The 22,385-nt window shown below is 32.2% G+C and overlaps 2 protein-coding genes across 3 annotated transcripts in view; one reads left to right on the plus strand and one right to left on the minus strand.

The window, feature by feature from the left end:
* LOC148307392 (uncharacterized) overlaps positions 1–4,178 on the minus strand; it is a 205,123-nt gene extending 200,945 nt beyond the window's left edge. For both annotated transcript variants that reach the window (XM_088263476.1, XM_088263473.1), the window contains exon 1: positions 3,910–4,178. The gene's annotated coding sequence lies outside the window, so the exon portion shown is untranslated. The remainder of the gene's footprint in view (positions 1–3,909) is intronic.
* Positions 4,179–9,397: 5,219 nt separating this feature from the next.
* Shc (SHC-adaptor protein) lies at positions 9,398–21,759 on the plus strand. The gene is made up of 9 exons (XM_088263491.1): positions 9,398–9,857; positions 10,030–10,100; positions 11,512–11,746; positions 12,558–12,721; positions 14,386–14,511; positions 18,197–18,384; positions 19,070–19,176; positions 19,789–19,911; positions 20,643–21,759. The coding sequence occupies exons 1-9, from the start codon at positions 9,747–9,749 to the stop codon at positions 20,778–20,780; spliced, it is 1,263 nt and encodes a 420-aa protein (XP_088119617.1). The 5' UTR covers positions 9,398–9,746; the 3' UTR covers positions 20,781–21,759.
* Positions 21,760–22,385: the final 626 nt, after the last annotated feature.

Genomic DNA, 22,385 nt, shown 5'->3' on the forward strand with positions numbered 1-22,385 from the left:
AATAATCGAATTTAATTGGTATCACAATATTATTAAACATGTCTGAGTTTATTCGTTAATTTAAATACTTTTTTTACGCAATTGACCATAGAAAAATATAAAATGTGCGGAAAGCAGTGCTATCTCTGCCTCTGAACAGAGTTGACATTGCGTTCTAAAATCAAATCAGTGGATCGGATAGCAATATAAATTTAAATAAATAAATAACCAATCGCAAAACAAAACATGTTCCAAAATTTTGTAATGTATGGTTTATATTGATATTTATTTTTTAAAATGCACAAATACCTAATACGGTAGTAACCGAAGTACCAAACTTCCGAGTCGCGAATTGACGAAATGGAATAAGAGTAACTAAATAACATTACTTTTTATTATTATATCAACGATACAAGATATGTATTTATATTTTAAGAAACGCCCTGTCATAACAATTAACCTAAAAGCTTAAAACCATTTGACGTTGTATGAAACCGCTTGAAATGACTTCTATGGAGAGAAAACCCAGTAAATAGGTTGTAAAACCATTTCCTTTTTCATTGTATACGCTGCATTAAATTTTCTTTTAAGTCCTTGTCTTCCACAAAACTAGTAAACCTTCTCTTGACGACCTTTAACTTTTCTGTTCAACGTCATCGAGAGATTTTTTTTTAAAGACAAATGTCACGGAATATTGGTTACAAGAAAATCAAGATGGCGAATAAAGGAGCGGAATCGTAAAGATTCCCGCGCAAAGGGAGTTTGACACATAAATGTTCGAAATTCAAATTTATGCTGTTTTGAAGCGACCATAAACACGCAGACCATAACCTAACGCGGAATTCGAAAAAGGGGATAAGAAATTTAAATTTATTCCAGTTCTTTGAAGTGATCTGGAATGTATACACAAGTTGAAATGAAATTCGGATTAAGGAACCATCGAAGCAACGAAGCATAAATCTAGATTTCGCATAGCAAAGGTAATTCTTCGTAATTCAAAAAGATAATAATATGAAAGAAATATTGGAGAGAAAAAAATGGTAATATATCTACAAAGTTATCTCGACAGCCCCTTTTCTATCTTTTTGTCCCTACTCCCCATCCATTAGTGCATATGGCACTACATCAAATACTACGCCTTTATCTTAATCGTAAATTACATGGTGATCAGTCTTCCACTTTAATTGCCATTTCAGGAGAACAAATTTAATGTAAGAGTATTATGACCGTACCGGGAACCCAACACTACTATGGAGGCCCTTACTATACTCGCCGTAAAATATTATTACGTTAAGTTTCAAACAAAACACTGCTTTTTTATTTTGACTGTAATCTATCCTGCGATTTCACGCACAGTAGTCATACGTGCTATCTAGTATATAAGTACACTATATTGCCGTACAAAGCCTAAAGAGTAGTGTGAGCATGTAATAAGAGTAGTATAAGCTATACAAATCAGTATAGAATACTAAAAAAAACAGTAATCATGGTTAATATCATCACCATATACTTAAAGAGCCTTTTGTGTCTTCTTTATCTTCAAACCCTCATCCGCATCCGATGGTGCATAGGGCATTGTATCATATAAATGCAGTGTTATCTTGATCGTTAACACACGAAGGAAAGGTGATCGGCCCTCCGCTTCAGGTACCAGTCCAGGGTAATATTGAATGAATATTAGAGTGAAAAAATCACTTATATTTATTTGACCCCCCTGGGAATCGAACCGTGGACCTCCAGTACAGTAGCCGAGCGTGCTGACCATTACACTGCGGAGGCGGAAGCGGTGCCTTTTGTGTACTTATTTCAAATATCTATTACATGCTTTTACTGCGCTTTCGACTCTATACGGGAGATTAAAGTTGCACTTTATCTACAATTTATATTTTGAATATGCATATTTAGCATTTATTAGTTTTATTAAGATATAAGCTTTCCAATAATTGTACCTACTTACTTTGTGCGATGATGCAGTAAACCATAATCGATCAAAAAATTGCATAAGTGGAAAGCTCTGCGTACAGTGTCAATCCACAATCGTTATTTGCCCATATTATTATTCCCGAGCATTATCTCTACTTCTCTTTTGATACGATTTCTCGTGGAAGTTTTTTTTAAATATTACATTATTCACAGAATGAACGGTTCGCGAGCAACACATTAATTTGTATTCAACGCACATGGAAGGTTCATTGCTACCTTTGCATAATATTATTAATCGCATCAATGTAGATGTTATTAATTTCATGTTGTTTGAGATAACGTTATTTTCTTATACCGTTTCCATATTATCTATCATTTGTTATATTACAGGAACCATAATATTTTGATTGATACGGTAAGATTTTCAGTCGGAAGTGATTAAGGACGACATCGTGACATATTTTTAAGGTATAATAAATAATAATAATAATAAAACCCTTATCCGCACCCCAATGGTGCATAGGGCACTGCATCATATAAACGCAGTGTTATCTTGATCGTTAACACACGAAGGAAAGGTGATCAGCCCTCCGCTTCAGGTACCAGTCCAGGGTAATATTAAATAAATATTAGAGTGAAAAAATCACTTATATTTACCATTTTATAGACCCCCCTCTGGGAATCGAACCCGGGACCTCCAGAACGGTAGCCGAGCGCGCTGACCATTACACTACGGAGGCGGACATAATAATAAAAAAATAAAGGAAAATAATAGAACTCACATGCGTTATTTTTGGTATAGCAATTTCAATCCTTATGTAATTCGAACAATTACAACTTGCAAAAATTCCTGCTACCCGGCTTTTTGGAGTTTAATGTTTCTCAAACATTTTTTGGTGACAGAATAATGAGTCACATTTTCTCAAAAATGATATTGTCTTTTTTTTATTAACTCCGCGAGTGTGAATTTATCAATGTAGTAGGTACCTAATTATCTAGAGATTTAAACCAAGAATGTTATATCGTGTTTTTAAAGCATAACGATGACATATTTATTTATTTCGGTTTATTAATATATGTAGATGACATTAGAATCACGAATATTGAGATTTTCTATTTCATAACTTTAAAAAGAACTTTGTCATTTCTTATCTTGGTTATTAATAAGTCTCAAGGAAGGAGCTTTTGGTTTTGAAAGCGGTCGACGTTATGGCGAAGTTATAAAAGTTGACAATTTCTCGAAATATTCCGAGAACAGTTTTCACTATTTAATATATGAAATAAAATATATTCAAAAACTTTTTAACTAGAAAAACTTAAAACTGAGTAGATAACCAAGAAGAAATGAAGGAAGTGTAATATCATTTTAATTTTTAATACCTTCTTGATTTATAAATAACAGGTTTATTTTTCGATATACAAATAATATATGGTTTATTTATATATACTACTAATAAAATAGTAGAATATGAATTTTCTTTTAATTGTTGTATTTGTTTATCATTTATCTTAAAAAGGGTTAACTGAAAGTAAATAATAGACATCAATGTGTCATCTGGTAGATGAGATAATATTATTTGGTGACCAAAATAATTAAAATGTCACTAAATTAATATATGTAGGTAGTAGGTAATCTAGAATCTAGAGTACACAAACTAAACACGAACAGATTTGTTTATTTGTACGTCATAAGTAACTATTTCATAACTGCGTTATTAAATATTGAAATATGTTCTTTGTTTTCCAGTAATTAAAAATACACATAAATATTATGCCAGTGGGTTCTGAATCAATTATTGATGAATAAATTTTATCACGCGAAACTTAATTTTGTTCTAATATTTAAAATATACACGAAACAATTGTAAATTTTATAATAAACCTCTTAATTTGGCGCCTTGATGGACCAAATACTTATTATTATGACCGTAAACCGGAGCTCGAATTATACAAATAAACACGGACAGAATCCTTAGGGGAAGTACCTACTGGGCTGCTAGTACTTACCTCTGCGTAATAAGTGGAGGCACGCGCCGGCTACCTCGTGGTAAACCCCAGAATCCTTCTCACAAACACTATCAAAAATCAATGTCCACCTTGTTAGCTCCACTGGTTAGCAACACGATCCAATATCCAGCACTATGGCACGGTCATCCATTTACTATCGGTCATAGACAATAGCCGCCAAAAGATTAATTCAATATAATTCAAACTTCAAAAATGGAGCGCGAGCGGGACAAGACGCGACCGGCGCTTGAGGCGTCGCGAAACAACTCGGCGCGTATCAGGGTACTCGCCAGTGCGTCCACAAATTGTATAAACACTTGCCTATAAATTTCGTTTGTAAGTAAAAAAGTTTAAACCAACAGTACTGTTTCAAAACCGTTCATAATAGTTGAAAGATTTTTTGTATATATGTCCTCGTACTAACGCGTTGAACAGCGTTCCAAAGACTGCGTTAGGGGTTACAGATTGCGCCGACACGCTCACTCTCGTGGAGATTCCCGTCAGATATTTGTTCCATCTCTTTTTCCCGCCGAACTTACCTACGCAGGAGATTGTCTACATGTCTATGTTTTAGTTTGTATGAGCGGCAGGCCCGAGGATTTGTAAACACGGCATTTTTTATACATAAACAAAATGATAGCTTCTGTGTTCTTATTTGCTTGCATAACCAATCAACCCCTTGTTCCAGTTCTTAGGATGCATAATATTTTGATTTCCGTCGATGAAATTGATAAATGACAATTTTTATTTTTAAATGCTTATTCATAAACCTATATATTATTATGTCTAATTTCGTACATATTTTTAAACATATTATGTCTAAACCGAAATGATGCTTAGAAAAGGGTATATACATAACAGTATGGAGGTTCACTGCAAACTGTGAACTAAGCCCTCATACTTATGCATACAAAATTAGTATCCGTATTGTTATTATAAATATAACACTATATAAAAAAAATACATGATTAAAAGAGAAAAACTCTAGCAATGAGTTATAATAAATTGTTTATAAAACAATTAAATTAATTGTAAGAAATAACCTGACGAGAGGGATAGAGAAAGCCTAAGATACTGGGGTATAAAACCAGCCAAATTCTTGGTTGAATTTTAACAGAATTCGTGAATAGAGATTCGTAATTTTTAGTACCTCTGTAGCTACCATTAATTTATTTTGAATACTTATTACAATGTTGTGTATTTTGCAAAATATTATTACAGTGGAACCTCTCGTTATGAGCATGATTCGTTTCAGAATCTTACTAGCTAAGCGAAACAGTTATTGTTTTGACTAGCGCGGAAGTCCCGGCTCACAAGTGAATGTCGTGAAAAAGGAACTTACCTTTTCTCTGCAACTCGTTATGCGAAATTTCTCTCATTAAGAGAGCAACTCTTTCACTTTTTTTGCTCGTTATGCGAATCACTCCTTATGAGAGGTTCCACAGTATTTCATGTTTTCTTGATCGTTTCATTGCAAACCAAATTGTTCTATATAAGGAAAAAAATCGTTCTGTAAATAACAAAATATATCAAACGCGAGTGCATTCAGCTTTCAGTTATTTTCCTCGGCTTATGTTGAATATACCTACGTTATCGATAAAACAATGATTATGCTAATAATAAAAATATGTGAAATATAGGTACTTGACCGGGCCTCCAAATACGGAATGCACAAAAACAAAAATGCATTCCGAACCTTAAAGCAAACAAGTAATTTATATATCAGAAATGCTGGCTGTGAAACAAAATTTTAAAATAATCGAAAAAAACTTGTATTTGATTGAAATACGAGTATAAGGTAGATGTAGAAATTCTAAAGCACAACGGAATCTTATAAGAACACAAAAAATACATTTATAACTATTATTCGCTATGCTGTCAAATAAATATGTGTTTTTTTCACTCCAATATTCATTCAATATTACCCTGGACTGGTACCTGAAGCGGAGGGCTTATCACCTTTCCTTAATGTGTTAATAATCAAGGGGACACTGCGTTTATATGATGCAGTGCCCTATGCATCATTATTTTTTACAAATTATTTTTTATTGTATGGAAGTGAACCATGGAGTTGGCAAATGATGGATGAAAGTAGACTGAATTCAGTCGAAATTTGTTCTCTCACACGAATTTGGAGCAAAACGTTGTGTGATGGATGTTCGAATGTTGATGAAAATATGCAAAGCATTATCGATAAATTAAGAAGGTGTGTTGAGATGGTTTGGGCATACGAATCGAATGTGAGATGAAAGAATAGTTAAAAAAAATATATTAGGCGAAGACCGTGGAAAACTTGGCATAATCAAGTATTTCAAATACTTGAAAGTGGTCAGTCCAGGAGTCAGAATAATTGGCGGGTATATTAAGAGATACGTGAATGTGGAAGAATTGTTTGCAAAGACGGATTGGTGTGGCGTTTTATTCTCCCTGCCTATCCCTGCGGGGTGCTTATTTATTTAGTGAGCATAATAGCATAACGGATGATAAATAAATTACCATTTACTTTAGCGAGTGTTTTTGCCTATAATTTTCACAAATGAATTACATGAAATTATAGTAACTTTAAACATAAAGAGTAAATCCACTCACGAGTAGGCATAGGCTATGAAACTTATAATGTTGTAGCCTGAGTAGGGACATGATAAACGGTGTTGCATAAGCCGTAGCTAGATTTCAGAGTCACTTGGACGTTAGGTAATTTTAAAAAAAAACATTTGTTTTCATTGCAAAAAGCTTTCAAAAATACAATTTATTAAAAATATTAATAGGGTTGGCAAACAATATCCAAAAATTATTTAAAATAATATTACTATCATAAATTGGCGAAATATAAGAAAACGAAAAACGCAGCAAAAAGGAACACTGCATATTTATTGGCATAAAGTTACTTCTCTTAAAAATCCTTCACGAACATCATGGCCCAAACACCATTTCTTAATCGTTAGTATTCTAAAAACCTAAATGATAAATAATAATAAAAAATACGTGCGACAAAAAATTGATAGGAAATAATTTCACTTATATTTTTTTTAGAAAAACAATGAATGTTAGAGCTGAAAATTTGGGAAAAGGATTTGCAACGACATTTATAAGTATGTAGATGATAATAAAACACTGTTGAATGAATTGGCTTCAAAGATGTAATACTACAATTCCGAAATTCAATTCCTCTTTTTTTCATCACAATATAACTATAAAATATCTCATTTAATTTTGGAGACAATAATGTTTTCAATAACAACAAAATTTCAAAATAGTAATCATAAAATATCATTGTTCTTTAAACAAACAAATGAAAAGGATTCAGCAACGAAAATGTATCAATTTTGTATTTTTTGCAAGTCACTAGTATTGACGTGCACTCAAATATAACATACATGTCTCTAAATTTCAGGATAAATATTGGCTAGGCACATTCAATACGGTGTACGCCAAAGGATCCATAAGTTGCCTCTATTCATATATGGGTGCCAATTAATAAACATTAGGTATTCTCCTATAGTTAATCTGTTCTATAATTAGTTATGACGTATTATACCTGATATAAAATAATTATGGTAAATATTTGACATTACTCCCAATGCATTTAAAATATTTATTTTAGTTACATTCTATCTTTAAACGCTTTAGTATACTCCGATTATTCTCATCTCAAAATCTAAACCCATCTAAAATCGCGTAACTTTGGGGGGGTAAAATGTACCCCCACGGAAGTCCCACGACCCCATCCCATAACCCACCCCTTACGACCCCGCGAAACACAGGAGCATGCGCTATTCAGCTTCGTGTATTCTACAAGAGACCTAGACGCGTGTGTTACGCGTCATGCAAACAAGTTGAAGTATTCTTAGTTTCCATAGTTCATGGCAAGTCTATGGTCATAGGTAAACTAATGGCACGCCGCACGCCACGCAAAGACATACATATTAATACATAAATAGTTTCTGTTTATTTTTAAATTTATTTTTACTTGGTAAATACAACTATTTCTTAAAGCCTATTGTGACACGCATTTCTATGTACATATTCCGCATCATTTACAAATCAATAAATAAAATTAGAAAAATAGTAAGTCTCTTTTTATTGGAAAAATAATTCCTTAAATATGCAAATTTTGAATTAATCATATCATAATTACAAAATACATTTATTTATAACTAAGAAGGAAAGAATTTTACTTTTATCTGTTGGTAACATGTTTAAAAGTAAAGATAGTTAGTTACATGTTCAAAAGTTAAGATTATCGTGAGAGACATGGTAGTTGATATTTTGAAAATAAACAACAACAAAAGTATATAATAGATTACGTTAGGTACGTCGAAAAAAAATAATTTTCCAACCCTGTAAAACTTCTATATTGCTATCTTAATAGACTTCTTCCTTTATATTGATACATATCGCTCACTCCTTTCAAGAACGTCATAAATCAAAAATCGCAAATTTTCAGTTGTGCGTGTTTTCGGAATGCCCAGAAAATGTACTATATCCCAGAAAAAGAGGCATATTTTTATCTTAATATTTACCCGCTACAGGACAGAAAGTGTTGTTTTTGCATTTTGAAGAAAAGGTATTTTTTAATTATTTTTTCAAGTATACTTAATATTTTTCAAATGGAGAAAAAACCTTCAGGTTTTACCTAAAGAGATCTGTTGCACAGTAAAAAGTTTAGTAAGTGGCTTGATATGTTTTTAATACATTGTATTATAATTTTAAACTTTAAAAACGTTCTCCTGAAAAATCAAGTTTTTTGTAAATATATATGTAAAGATATATCAATACAAATCTAGAGAAAAAAAAATGATTAACTACTCATGTAATATGCTCAAGGAGATTTGATGTATTATACTTAGAAAAGTACTTAGAAAAGAGAACGTTTCTTTTATGTACTGAATCAAGGATATCCACGAAGAAGAATCTCGCGTAATATAATTACCGATTTAAACTCCTTTTAATTATATATCCATCCCTGAAGATGACAAGGTGCTTGTCAAACCCGGTTGGGAAAAAGTACTAAAAATAAAAGTGGTCAAAAACAAAATTTGAGTTTGAAATCCTTTTGATGACGTTCTTTATACAAAATACTTTTCAAATGAGGAAAATATTTATCATAACAAATCAAAGGTTTTTGAAATTTTAATTCTCTCATTTTAAGTACAAAAAGCTACACAAAAAAATATTTTTAAGTAATGAAGAATATTTACAATACAAAATTTATAAATTTAATCAAATAAAATGGAAGAAAAATATGTAAATTCGGTAAAATATGGAGAATTTTATTTTTCCTGTTTTTGTTACAATTTTAATTCAGTGGATACATTGATAGTCTTTCACGCTCGTAATAGTGGAAATATGGTGGTAACTTATGGATATTTATCAGTGATTATGGGCAACCGTGTATATAAAAGTGTTGCCATTAGCTCCAAATGGTTAAGTAAGCACTGCTGACTTTTATAGACGTCAAGTATTGCGATCTATCCTATTTATCTATGGAGTTGCTTGTCAAATTGGCAGCAAATAGTGTGACAGTGCCGTCGTGAGGACGTTTTTATGTTTTTTTCTTCTTCGACCCGCGTCATTTCAATATAATTTAACTTTGAAACTTCTCTGCTGTTTACACGGTCAACTTGTCTATTCACAATACTACTTTATATTTTGAGGTGTTAACATATTTACACTGTTTACAATAGCGTGTTTATATTTTGAATAATTAGAATTAATATCGCATGAGTCATTTGCGTAGGGTGTACAATGTAGCGTTATCCTTTCTAATTCGCGCGAATATATTTTGAAAAGTTATTGTGAATCATGTTCGTTATTCGTTTTTCTGAAAAACGCGTATGACTCCTTTAAAAATGACGGATAGTAGTTTGCTTATCGCGAAGCCTGCCAGAGGATGGCTACATCCAGACTTATTAGTGTCCAAGGATGGGATCACGTACGCTGTTCGAGTATGTATAAATTATGCTAACAATATCCTGTTTCGTTCATTCGTTTTGTCAATATTCATTTATAAAATATTTTCCTACATATTCAAACTTTTGTTCGTAATAACTTGATTTCTGCCTTTGATTTTAAAAATAAATGCTCATAAGTTAAAGTTTTTATTATTTTTTTCAATAGTACATTGGATGTTTGGAAATATATACGTCAATGAAGAGTTTGGATTTTGAAACAAGATCATTAGTAGCCAAGTAAGTACAATTTTTCTTAATAAAATACATATTTATATAAAATAAAATTTATAATGAATTAAAAAAATTATTACCTGTTATCTTTACTATATAAATATGCTTCATCTACTATTTGTTGGTACAAATGCAGTACATTAAAAATTTATTATGTTTTTGCAAATTTGTGGCATGGCCGAAAAAAAACACTAAAAACGAAAATGTTTTTATAAGCCGCAGCCGCAACCAAGGGTTGATTTGAGAAATCACAAATTCCATTATGAAAATAAATTGTGGCAGACATCTTTATCCCACCCAATTTCAGTCGAACCTTATAGTTTTCGACTGTTACAATTAAAAATTACATTTTGCGGTAAATAGATTTGACGTTTCAGTTGTATATGGAAATATGTCATGTTTATACCATTTTTTTCTGATTTTATTTACATTTAAAAAAAGGGAATTAGACTTATCACACAATTAGCAGTCATTATGTTATGCTATGACCCCTTGACACTGCTGTATTCATAATTTGTCGTTTATCTACGCTTAACTATGAATAATTACTAATGTCTATTTCAAACCTACATTCCCTGATAAGTTCTAATGATAAATATTTAACAGTCACACTTTTAATATTCACCAATTGTATATCATTTCCTAGAATTAGTAAATTATTATATTCAATACATTGACAGGTGCCACGGTTTAGTAGACTAGACACTACCAAATTGCAAAATAAATTCAGGAAATATTTATTTTCAATTAGTCTGGGTATTTCTTATCTATTGTTGCGTGTCTACAGGCGCTGTAGCGTAATCAGGTAGACGCTCGACTGCGAAACTGGCGTACGGATTCGATTCCCGCCATGTGCAAAACAAATTCAAGAAAGATTTATTTTCAATTGGTCTGGGTGTTGGCAAAGTATTTTTCATATTTACCTTCCCTATCCTTACTATCCTTTGTCCGCCTCCGTAGTGTAATGGTCAGCACGCTCAGCTACCGTACTGGAGGTCCCTGGTTCGATTCCCACGGGGGGGTCAAATAAGTATAAGTGATTTTTTCACTCTTATATTTTTTCAATATTACCTTGGACTGGTACCGGAAGCGGAGGGCTGATAACCTTTCCTTCATGTATTAACGATCAAGATAACACTGCATTTATATGATGCAGTGCCCTATGCACCATTGGGGTGCGGATAAGGGTTTGAATGAATGAATCCTTACTATCCTACCTGCAGACAAGCCTCTAAAAGTGAGGCTAGAGGCTTTGTGAGTTGATCCTTGAAAAAATATATATATTAATAATAAAAATTGTATCTTCCTTCACCATCCTTTGTATCCTACCCGCACACAAGCATCTAAAATTTGCTTTGCAAATTATTCATTTAAGAATTTGAAATGTTTTAAATTTATAAAATCTTTTAATTTTTAGGGAGTGTATAAACAGAGTATGCGAATCTGTCGGCTTGAAAACCGCAGACAAGAAGCGAAGAGTTGACAAAAAAGTGTCTCGTGCGATTGCCGACAAGCCGCGGATGAATCACGCCGGAGCAAATGTCTCGCTAACCATATCTAGTAAAAGTCTCTCACTCAATCTGTTAGAAGGAGGGGAAACCATCGCTCGACACGATATGCCGAGGATTTCATTCGCTTCAGGAGGAGATACGGTAAGGATTTTTTTATTTGGTGTTTTTAAACTTATATGTTATAGATATCGCTCACTCCTTTCAAGAACGTCATAAATCAAAAATCGACAATTTTCAGTTGTGCATGTTTTCGGAATGCCCAGAAAATGTACTATATCCCAGCAAAAGCGGCATATTTTTAACTTAATATTTACCCGCTACAGGGCAGAAAGTGTTGTTTTTGCATTTTGAAGAAAAGGTATTGTTTAATATTTTTTTTAAATAAAGTAAATATTTTTCAAATGGAGAAAAAACCTTCAGGTTTTATCTAAAAAGATCTGTTGCACAGTAAAAAGTTCAATTAGTGGCTTGATATTTATTTTTAATACATTGTATTATATTTTTAAACTTTAAAAACGTTCTCCTGAAAAATCAAGTTTTTTTATTTATGACGTTCTTGGAAGGAGTGAGCGATATATTAATGTTATATGTTTCTGTTGAGATATTTATTATATTATCAGCTAATGTAAAATATCTACAGGAGAATGTTCAAAACAATATCATTCAACAGTCAAACGGAATTTATCAATTCCAAACATAAGACAGGCTCTGTGGCGTAGTTGGGTAGTCGTTCGACTGCGAAACTGGGGTCACAGGTTCGATTACCGCCAACTGCAAAATAAATTCAAGAAAGATTTTTGTTCGATTGGGTGTTTGCGATGTGTTTTTCACATTTCCCTTTCCTTAATATCCTACCTGCAGACAAGCCTCTAAAAGTAGAGACTTTGCGGGTTATTAATTTAAAAAAGAAAAGTGTTTTTTTTTGCTGATGGTAGATTTTATTATGCTTTAGGACACACTGGATTTTGTTGCGTACGTAGCCAAGAACTTGCAGGACTGGCGAGCGTGCTATGTTATGGAGTGTGGAGGTGGCCTTGCTTCAGATGTCATTTCTACAATTGGACAAGCTTTTGAATTACGTTTTAAAGAATTCCTTACAACACCATCAAATGTAGTGTGAGTAACAAGTTTTCATCCTTAAATTTATTTAAAACTTATTATTATATTTTAGGTATACAAAAAATTTTTGTTTAAAATTTGATATTTCGTCTTTAAGATGTTTATTAATTTTTCCCTTTTTGTTTAAATGCCGAAAAATTCCAATTCGCTTGTTAAATCAAAACTAAGCTACTAATTAAACATAGATGTTAATATTTTAAATCTTCTACCGATTGCCGCCATTAGCTAAAGAGCCTAAGTGTCGGGTTGTGGTCCCGTGGTTAGTGTTGCGGACTCTTGAGTCAGAGTTTCTCGGTTCGAACCCACTCTACCACAATTTGATACCTATTTCAATAATAAGCCGCTAAGGGTCACAGAAATAGTGTGAAATTAAAAGTATTTTTGTAAATAATAAAAACACAAATATTTCTCTTTTATTAATAAATAAATAAATAAAAATTTAACATAACGCGATTATCAAGTGGACTGAATACTCATAAATCATCTTAGAGATACGTAGGAGTATTTTAAATTGGGCTATGCTTTGTGACCTTTCTTCATTTCAAGTAGTTATCCTTGAATAAATAATTAACTTATATACATGTATATTTTATATATTCTTAATATCTATCACACCCAAACCTCACTTACATTTTTTATAGTAAGTAACATAAGTAACTTGTTTTCATATTATTTTGTGGTTGTAGTCTTTGTGGGTTCATAATCTATCACTATCTTGTTGTTTTTCTCAACAAATTCTTCCGATATAATATAATGATAAGAATTTCTGAGCCCTTTCCTGGTTTAAGACTGTCAATAACAAAATCTATATTTGTTTTGAAATGGATTATATTTTCAATGAAATACAATTTTGCAATGCTTTCTGACCAAAATCTAATCAAATGTTTATACGACATTTTTTATGTTTATTCAATTACTGTTCACAATTTTGGATTATCTCCAATTACAAATAAATGCTTTTAATGACTGACAGCTAGCATGATTCTTACTAACTGTGATAATAATAAAAATAAATGCCATCACTAATAATATTTCTTGATCATTTCGTCAACTGTAAACTTAATTCACATTATTTTAGGATTTAGAAAAGTAAAAATAAATTAAATGTGTCTAATGTTTTTTTATAGCTATAATTTTTCAATTATTTGCCATTTCTGCTTTGCATTTAATTTCCTAATTGTCTGTAATGTCCTTCATCCTAAGCCCCTTCACTTACCTCATCTACATTCCATCAAACATATTCCACTCATTTGGAGTGGAGGACTGATCACCCTCCCTCATATAACTACAATTGAGTTAATACCTTGTTGATTCAATGTGGTGTTCTATGCACAGTTAGCAGCCAGAAGTAAATTAATAAATACCTGGAACAGATTTTTTTTAATTGACACATAGTAAGACCTTGTTACCATTTGCGCATCTCATAAATTTCTGCCGAATCTTATAATCAAATGTGCTTTGATTTGTGTCATTTTGATACACGTCACACTTTTTACCAAATTTAACAGCATTTTTTTTCATTTCCTTTTTTTTTCCAAATTTAACCACAACAAATCAAAACCAAAATGTTAAAATGCAATGCTGAAAGAAAATGTAAAAAAAAAAAGTACTGCAACAATTGAAATACCAAAATCAAAATGTACTTTTCCTGTTTCTCCCAGAACTCTGCACGGACGACGACATCGCCCGAGACAATATCTCAATGACCTTCCGGGAAAGGCACCTCAGGATCTTCAACCTTTAGATTTTGTACCCCTTGTTCCGCCACTCCCAACAAACAATCATGTGTATGTATTTTTAAAAGATTTATTATGTTACTATTGTTGATTGTTATGTTGCACCCCTAATCTTCTTCGTGTTGACTAGTCGAGGTGATGTGTATGCGTTACGTAGCGTCATACGACTCTTGTTAAGTGCCAAGCAACTAGTTTATGCCTGCAATGGCTCGCAACAGTTTAATTACAACAACGTGCTGACAACTGCAAAATTCTGTTCAGTGCTGATAAGCAAAGTTTTGTTATTTAGTTTTGTTTTTATTTAAAACGTTTGCCTCCTCAAATCCACCAAGGTTTGTTGAGCATCTTGGGAGATTTCACAACATCATATCGACGTCCCCCACGTAAAGTACTCCATCTGCAAATCTGTTACTTTACAGGAGAGAGCTTAGAAGATTTTTTTCAACGTATTCTTTTTTATTAATTAACGGTTTTATCTGAAATTCTAAACTAGTATTATTCATTCAAAAACACGATAAAATAATTTATTAAATAAATTTAAAACTTTATGCTTTGTCAAAATTAAGTATTTAGCGTTTTAGGAGTTCAGTTCATTTTAAAAATTCGATGTAGATAGCGTCTTAAATGCCTGAAAACTAGGCCTAATTTATTTTATAATTTTTTTTTGTTTCTTTATATTTGTAGATAACGGTCAGTTGATAACATACACCAAATATCTCAAAATTGACCAAAATGTAGTTAGAGCACTTTACGTAGGGCACGTCGATATGACACCTTGAAAAAGTGTTATTGAGAATTCAAGTGTGGCAGAACTTCATGTAAAGATAAACTTGTAGGAGAGCTTTCTGTGAGCGCTGCAATTGCCAAAAACATAATTTTTTTATAATATTTACACATTTCGTATGGGTGTTTTTAACACCTGCTGACCGCTAGTGACGGGATTTGATAATTGTGAACCTATAGTTTAGACCTTAACAAAGAGATTGGTACATAATATTCATAAAAAACATTAAATGGTTCATTATTTTTTGACTTAGAAATGAGGCCGGCGCAGAAGGTAAAATACCCTTCCCGTCCTTAATCAATTATCAACCGAACGGGTAGATATACCTTTCCCGTCCTAAGTGTGTTAATAGTGATGGGAATAACCATCAAGGAGATTGAACACGAAGTGGGTGTGTCGAATTAAACTGTCCAACACATAATAAAATTTTGTAGATTTTTGACACATTGGGTTCCTCAAATTTTGACACTCACACAAAAGAAACTTCAATCGGACACTTGCAGAATGTTTCTTGCAAAAACAGGACTTCCTCGATTGCTGTCCAAATGTCATCCGAGAAGGCCTTGGTCTTCTGTGATAATGCAGGGTGTATGCTTGTTGATTACCTCTACAAAAGAAGCCACATTACAGGTTCTTGTTACGCTAAAAAGGAGAGAAAACTAGGCAATGGGGTGCTATTTTATTAGGATGGTGCTACAGCACACTAAGGACTAGTTTCAGCGTCTGGTATTCACGAAGCTGTATTAGCCCCCAGTGTCTACACACTTATCCCAAAACATTTGGGTAAGAATAAATTTTAAAAAACGATAGTTCACTTAATATGTAGATGAGTGGTTGGCAGGAGTCAAATAAATGTTCTACCAGGAAGCTATAGAAATATCGAAGCATTACTAGAAAAAACCGCATACAAGTCTAGGAGGCTTCATCAAAAAAATAAGGTACAAAAAAAAATTCTCATCCACTCCGAAATAGGTCAGGGGTGGACCACGTCAATCAACCCTTGTACATGCCTATACCTTTTTTAAACATTAATTTATAATTGCTAATTGCATGTGACTGCCTACTACATACATATAAATGGTAATTAAATTTACATAATGTAACATGCCAACTTAAAACTAAGATTAATGATACTTTTTACATGTGATTGCCTGAAATTACTGTTTTGCATGCTATGATAAAGTTTTTTTTTCATGAGGTGTATAAATTCAAACTAAACTTATTCTACGGGATGGATAAGATACCGTGTCAAACCGACATTAACTATATGAACGGAAGGTGATCAGCTCTGCACTGCAGATTCTTGAGTATAGGAGTGGCTTATGTTTATTTGAAGGGTTACAGGTGACGTAAGTTAAGAAGCTCAGTGTGAAGGAAATTACTACTGTGTGATAAAGGAAAAAGAGGATGAATTGTTTGTAGGAAAAGAAGCATAGAATAGCAGCAATAACTAGGGAACTCAGGGTTGTAAAACCGTACACATACAAGTTTGCATAATTTTGACACGGTATTATCAACAAGTAATGTGTACATCTTGCACACATACATCTGATCAAGTGCTATGACTGATCAGAACACATGTGCAGAATGGTGAATGTGACACAGGTGTTTAAAGTTATCACTTAAGCCAGCCGACAGGTTGTTATATATTACTTTTTTCCTTTTACATTGAAATTTAAAGACCTCAAGAAAATTTATCCCTCTCCAAATTGTTTTAAAATACAGGTCAAGTTCAATTAACACTACTTAGCGTTTGTCCAATTTAAATACCCAAATTATGCCATCTATGTCATCATCAATTGTACATGCATATTGAATACAGCTGAATAAGTAAAGCACAACTATGGATTTGGAAGAATGTCATTATTGTTTTAAACCAGGTGGCTCAATTTCCTAAAACGTTGCGTGGCAACAGTTATTCATGTGAGTTTTAATTAACTCCAAGTGACTTATGATTGGATGTATGTATATATATTCCTCTTCATCGTCTGTTGGTAGTCAATGAGTTTCAGTAAATTCAAATAAATTTAATATGTTCCTGAATATTTTTGGTTAAATGATTCTAATCTAAGAGCTAGTTAATTTTAAAAAATAACCTACACTTATATTTATTAACCTTTCCGGTACTGATCATCCAAAAATTACACGTGTTCCGAAGGGGGTACCAAAAGGCCCCAGTTAACTTTTGTATGGAAAACTAGTACGCAGCTCGCAGCGACTACCAACTCGCCGCCAATTGAGTCATAGGCGCCACGTCCATTCCAACGCACCGTCAGGCGGCGACTGAATGCAGCCATCCGATAAGCGAGAGGCCGGAAATCGGATCAAACGAAAGCCGACTAGTTTAGTTGTCTCGCTCTCTCCACATTTATTAGAGTGAAAGAGATCACAAAATATAACCAATGCATATTAAATGCAATAAATGTGTTTATTCTGATATGTAAATTTGTTTATCCGAAAATTCCATGATGGTTCGGCTCCTCTTTACCATAACACCGTCACCATGATGCTCACATATCGCTCACTCCTTTCAAGAACGTCATAAATCAAAAGTCGTCAATTTTCAGTTGTGCATGTTTTCGGAATGCCCAGAAAATGTACTTTATCCCAGCAAAAGCGGCATATTTTTAACTAATCTTTACCCGGTACAGGGCAGAAAATATGGTTTTTGTATTTGAATAAAAGGTATTGTTTAATTATTTTTAAAAAAAAACTAAATATTTTTCAAATGGAGAAAAAACCTTCAGGTTTTACCTAAAAAGATCTGTTGCACAGTAAAAAGTTCAATAAGTGGCTTGATATTTATTTTTAATACATTGTATTGTATTTTTAAACTTTAAAAACGTTCTCCTGAAAAATCAAGTTTTTTTATTTATGACGTTCTTGAAAGGAGTGAGCGACATGTCTTTGAGCACCTAGCTTTTTTGTTATTTGTCATTTTTTTTCTTTTAGTTCTCGTGTTGCCCCCACTAGTCTACCCTGCAGTGCGACTGGGGGCCTCAGTGCTGGTAACCTTATCGATCTTAGCAGTCCTACGCACACGGGCCCAAGTACACTGCCACGTGAGCACAATTATGTCAACGAAACCTCCCCTGTTACTCCAAACCAAACACAACCGCAGCAGGATGTCTTTGGGATGCGTAAGTTTTTGTTTTCACCTCAAATTTCAGTCGTTTAGACTAACCTTCGTAGGTACACTCTGTTTCATCATTTTTGTAACTAACCAATTATTTTTTCAAAACAAATAAACATGAGACAAACTCATAACTGGTTTTAAAATATAAATTAATGTGTATTAAATTTTCTCACCTGGTTTTCAGTGTCAATTATTTTTAAATCAACCTTAACTATCATTAATTTAAGGAAATTGATGCTGACATTTTTTTTTTTATATGCAAAAGATGTGTTTAATTATATTTTTTTTAAATATATGTTTCAATGAGTAAATAAACATGGTTTAAATTTTATTTGCTTATGTTTTAAATACATATGACACACTTCTACTTTTAGAATCATTTTCAATAATCTTCATGTGATGGACTCCCAGATGTTTTTGGTTTTAACTAAAGTATTACTAAAAGCTTAATAATATCCACTGTAGGCTGTTTCCATATATGTATCTAACATAACCTAAAATACTAATTCTTATATACATAACTTATTCTGTCTTTAAAAACATGATCAATATCTATTTTTCATTGTATTTCGTAAGCCAGATTTATGCTAATATTATTATAGACACAAATCATCGTTTGGTACTGTCTGAATTGAACTTTTATGTTTTTTTTTATGTTTTAATGACAGATCTTTTTTTTATTATTTTAGAACCATTTACAACGGCCATAGAAAAATTGAAACCTGTCCAACAGAAAACTTTCCTACAAAATGAACCCTGGTTCCATGGTACTGTTAGCAGAGCTGCTGCAGAACAGGTTTGGTTTTGTTTATTACTTTAAATAGAATGTCTAGGTGACATTGCATATGATAGAAGGACCTACATCAACCTGAGGATGAGGGACCATTTAACACACTAAGGACGGGAAAGGTATTTCTACCCGTTCGGTCGATTGATGCTTAAGTCCGGCAAGGGTATTTTTACCTTCTGCCCCAGCCTCATTTCAAAATCAGAAAAGAAGGAATTATTTGATGTTTCTATATCAAAAGCGCCGTGGCGAAGTTGCGAAACTGGCATCGCAGGTTCTATTTCCACCAATTGCGCAATAAATTCAGAAAGTTTTATTTTCATTTGTTCCGGGTGTTTGCGATGCGTTTTTCACATTTTCCTTCCCTATCCTTACTATCCTCCCTGCAGACAAACCTCTAAGAGTAGAAGCTTTGCGGGTTATTCCTTTTTAAAAAAATATGATTTTTTTACCAATCTCTTAGTTAAGGTGTCAACTATATGTACACAATTATCAATTTCAGTATGGAATTCCTTTGCATAATTTAAATATTATTCCATGCAAACAATGTCTTCTATTTAGAATGCATGCCATAATGGATTCAATATTCTATCTATGTATAACATGATGCATATCTTTCAGTTGGTGACCAATGACGGGGACTTCCTTGTAAGGGAGTCTCAAGGCTCTCCTGGCCAGTATGTTCTAACAGGAGTCCAGCAGAATTCTCGAAAACATCTTCTGCTTATTGATCCCGAAGGAGTGGTAATTTTTTTATATTCAATTTTTTTTAAAGTATTCCGTCTCAAGTATGAGATTAAATTGCTTTCCTGTTTTGAGTTACAAACATATCGCTTATTAAATGCCAAAGGGACACAACGCAAAAAAAAAGTTTTTTTTTTAGGATGAAAGTGTTGATGATTTAGATACCATTTTTGGAATAAAGAGTTTAATTTGTTTTTTTGATAATTTTATTTGATAATATATTTTGAGATAAATGCTCCCTAAATATCGAGATAAATCAATCTTATGCTCACAATATAATTATTTAGACTTTTGATATTTTCTTCTTCTATCCCTTATCCGCACTAAATGGTATATAGGGCACTGGATCGCATAGAAGCGGTGTTATCTTGATTGTTAAATATATGAAGGAAAGTGATCAGCCCTGCGCTTTAAGTACCAGACCAGGGTAATATTAAAAATAAATATTACAGTGGAAAAAAAACTATTTTTTTCAACTTTTTTTAAACTTTTGATAAATTACTTTAATTTGATTCTTAATCTCACAAAGTCAAGGTGATGAGTCCAGCATTTCAGACCAGTCCAGTATAACATTAAATAAAAATTAGAATGAAAAGGTTTTTTAACCTTGGGATTTGAATCCGAGACCTCCTCTGTTTTAGCGAAATAAATATGACCATCTAAAAAATTTACGCATTATAAGAAATCAGTTCTGAAAGTAGTTTTCATCTAATTTTCCCAATTTATTTCAGGTAAGAACCAAGGACCGGGTATTTGAAAGCGTAAGCCACTTAATTCTCTACCACTGCAATAATGAACTTCCTATCATATCGGCCGAGAGTACATTAGTTCTAAGAAATCCAATCTTACGACCTAAAGCAATCCACTAACTGTACACCTATATTTTTCATACAACATGTATACCTGAAAAATTCTGATAAAAATATTTATTGTGTGTTTAACCGAATAAGTTATGAATTCATTCCTTTGTGGCTATTACAATATGTAGTGCATCACATTGCCATTTGATATTTTTATCTTTCCTCCTTCCAATGTTCGTCCTTAAACTGTACCCAGTAAATATACTCGTCCTAATATCGATATATTCAATTTTTAAATTGGATATTCAAATTTAATGTTGGTTAAAAAAAATTATTGTAAATGCGTACTACCATAAAACATTATTTAAACCATAAGATAATCAATCCGTATTATTCTATAAATTATATTAAGTATAATTTTATTCTAAGAATGTTATAATCATTAAAAATAACCTACATTGGATATCTCTTTATATTTTTAGCGTCCTTAACTTGTGTCAAAACTAATGAAGCCTTCTTTGTATGTACTTTATAAAATATAGTTTAATTTTGACATATATTTATATATACATGTAAGCAAAATTTATTTCACCATATGATATAATTATGTTTTGATTTATATATCAAACAGAAATGATATAGGTTAAATAATGCATAATGTATATTTTTTATAAACACGTTATTCATGTATTTTATTTACATTGAAGCAATGACACTCATTTCTTTTTTAAGGTTACATATCATGGGTATACTGGCAAAAAACGTCAACTCTAAAATCCCTGTCATTTAAAGCTTTTAGGCTGAATAAAATACCCGCTATTAAAATTAAACTTAAAATTAAATTTACTTGTAAAACCACATAAATATGACATTTCAAACTATGTACTTAGTGTATATTGCCAGTTTATAGAACGTTGAAACTTAATAATATTGCATCATTAAGTCAAAATTGCATATTTTCGAGTTAATGTTTTTTGCCAGTACACCCACGATATGTTAAACAAAAATCTCAAAATAACTGCCATAATAACACATTGCATTTCAAAAACATAAACATACATGTATTAAAAGGGATGAAATAGGTTTGGATGTTTTTTTTTCAGATTGCTCTATAAAAACCTAATGATAACCCTTGTTTTACGATAAATTAATGAGAAGTACTTGGTATACTCAAATTAATTCAACTTAAATTTTCTATTTCATGAGCAATTTCACTAAAAAAACGTTATTAGATTTTGAAATTGGGTGACTGATCTGTTGTGTAGGGGTGCGTGTTGCAAATGCATTACATTGACTGGCAAAGACTTAAGTCTAGTAGAAAACATTAGCTAAGAAAATTATGATTTTTTATCGCTTTCTTAGTACATTTTTGTTCAATGAACCATTTAAAAAAAAATACAATTTATCTAAAGCGTTATAAAATATAGTAAAGTTATAAAATATAACGAAGTTTAGGCCTGAAATATTTACTTACTACAGTGAAAAATATTTTGTACATTTTCTTAAATGGTGTATTGAACACACAACAGAAGAGTGTACTACCATACATGAATTATTATTAAAGGATTTAAAGCACAATTTTTTTGTCTTTTAAAACTTTAAAAATTGCAATCCAATAATGACATACATACGACATTTTTTATACCTTGTTAATTTCTGTAATTTCTGTAACAA

This window comes from Brachycentrus maculatus, unplaced genomic scaffold, assembly GCF_059751285.1.
Source record: "Brachycentrus maculatus isolate JH-2025_06_01 unplaced genomic scaffold, ASM5975128v1 h1tg000199l, whole genome shotgun sequence".
Classification (NCBI taxonomy): domain Eukaryota; kingdom Metazoa; phylum Arthropoda; class Insecta; order Trichoptera; family Brachycentridae; genus Brachycentrus; species Brachycentrus maculatus.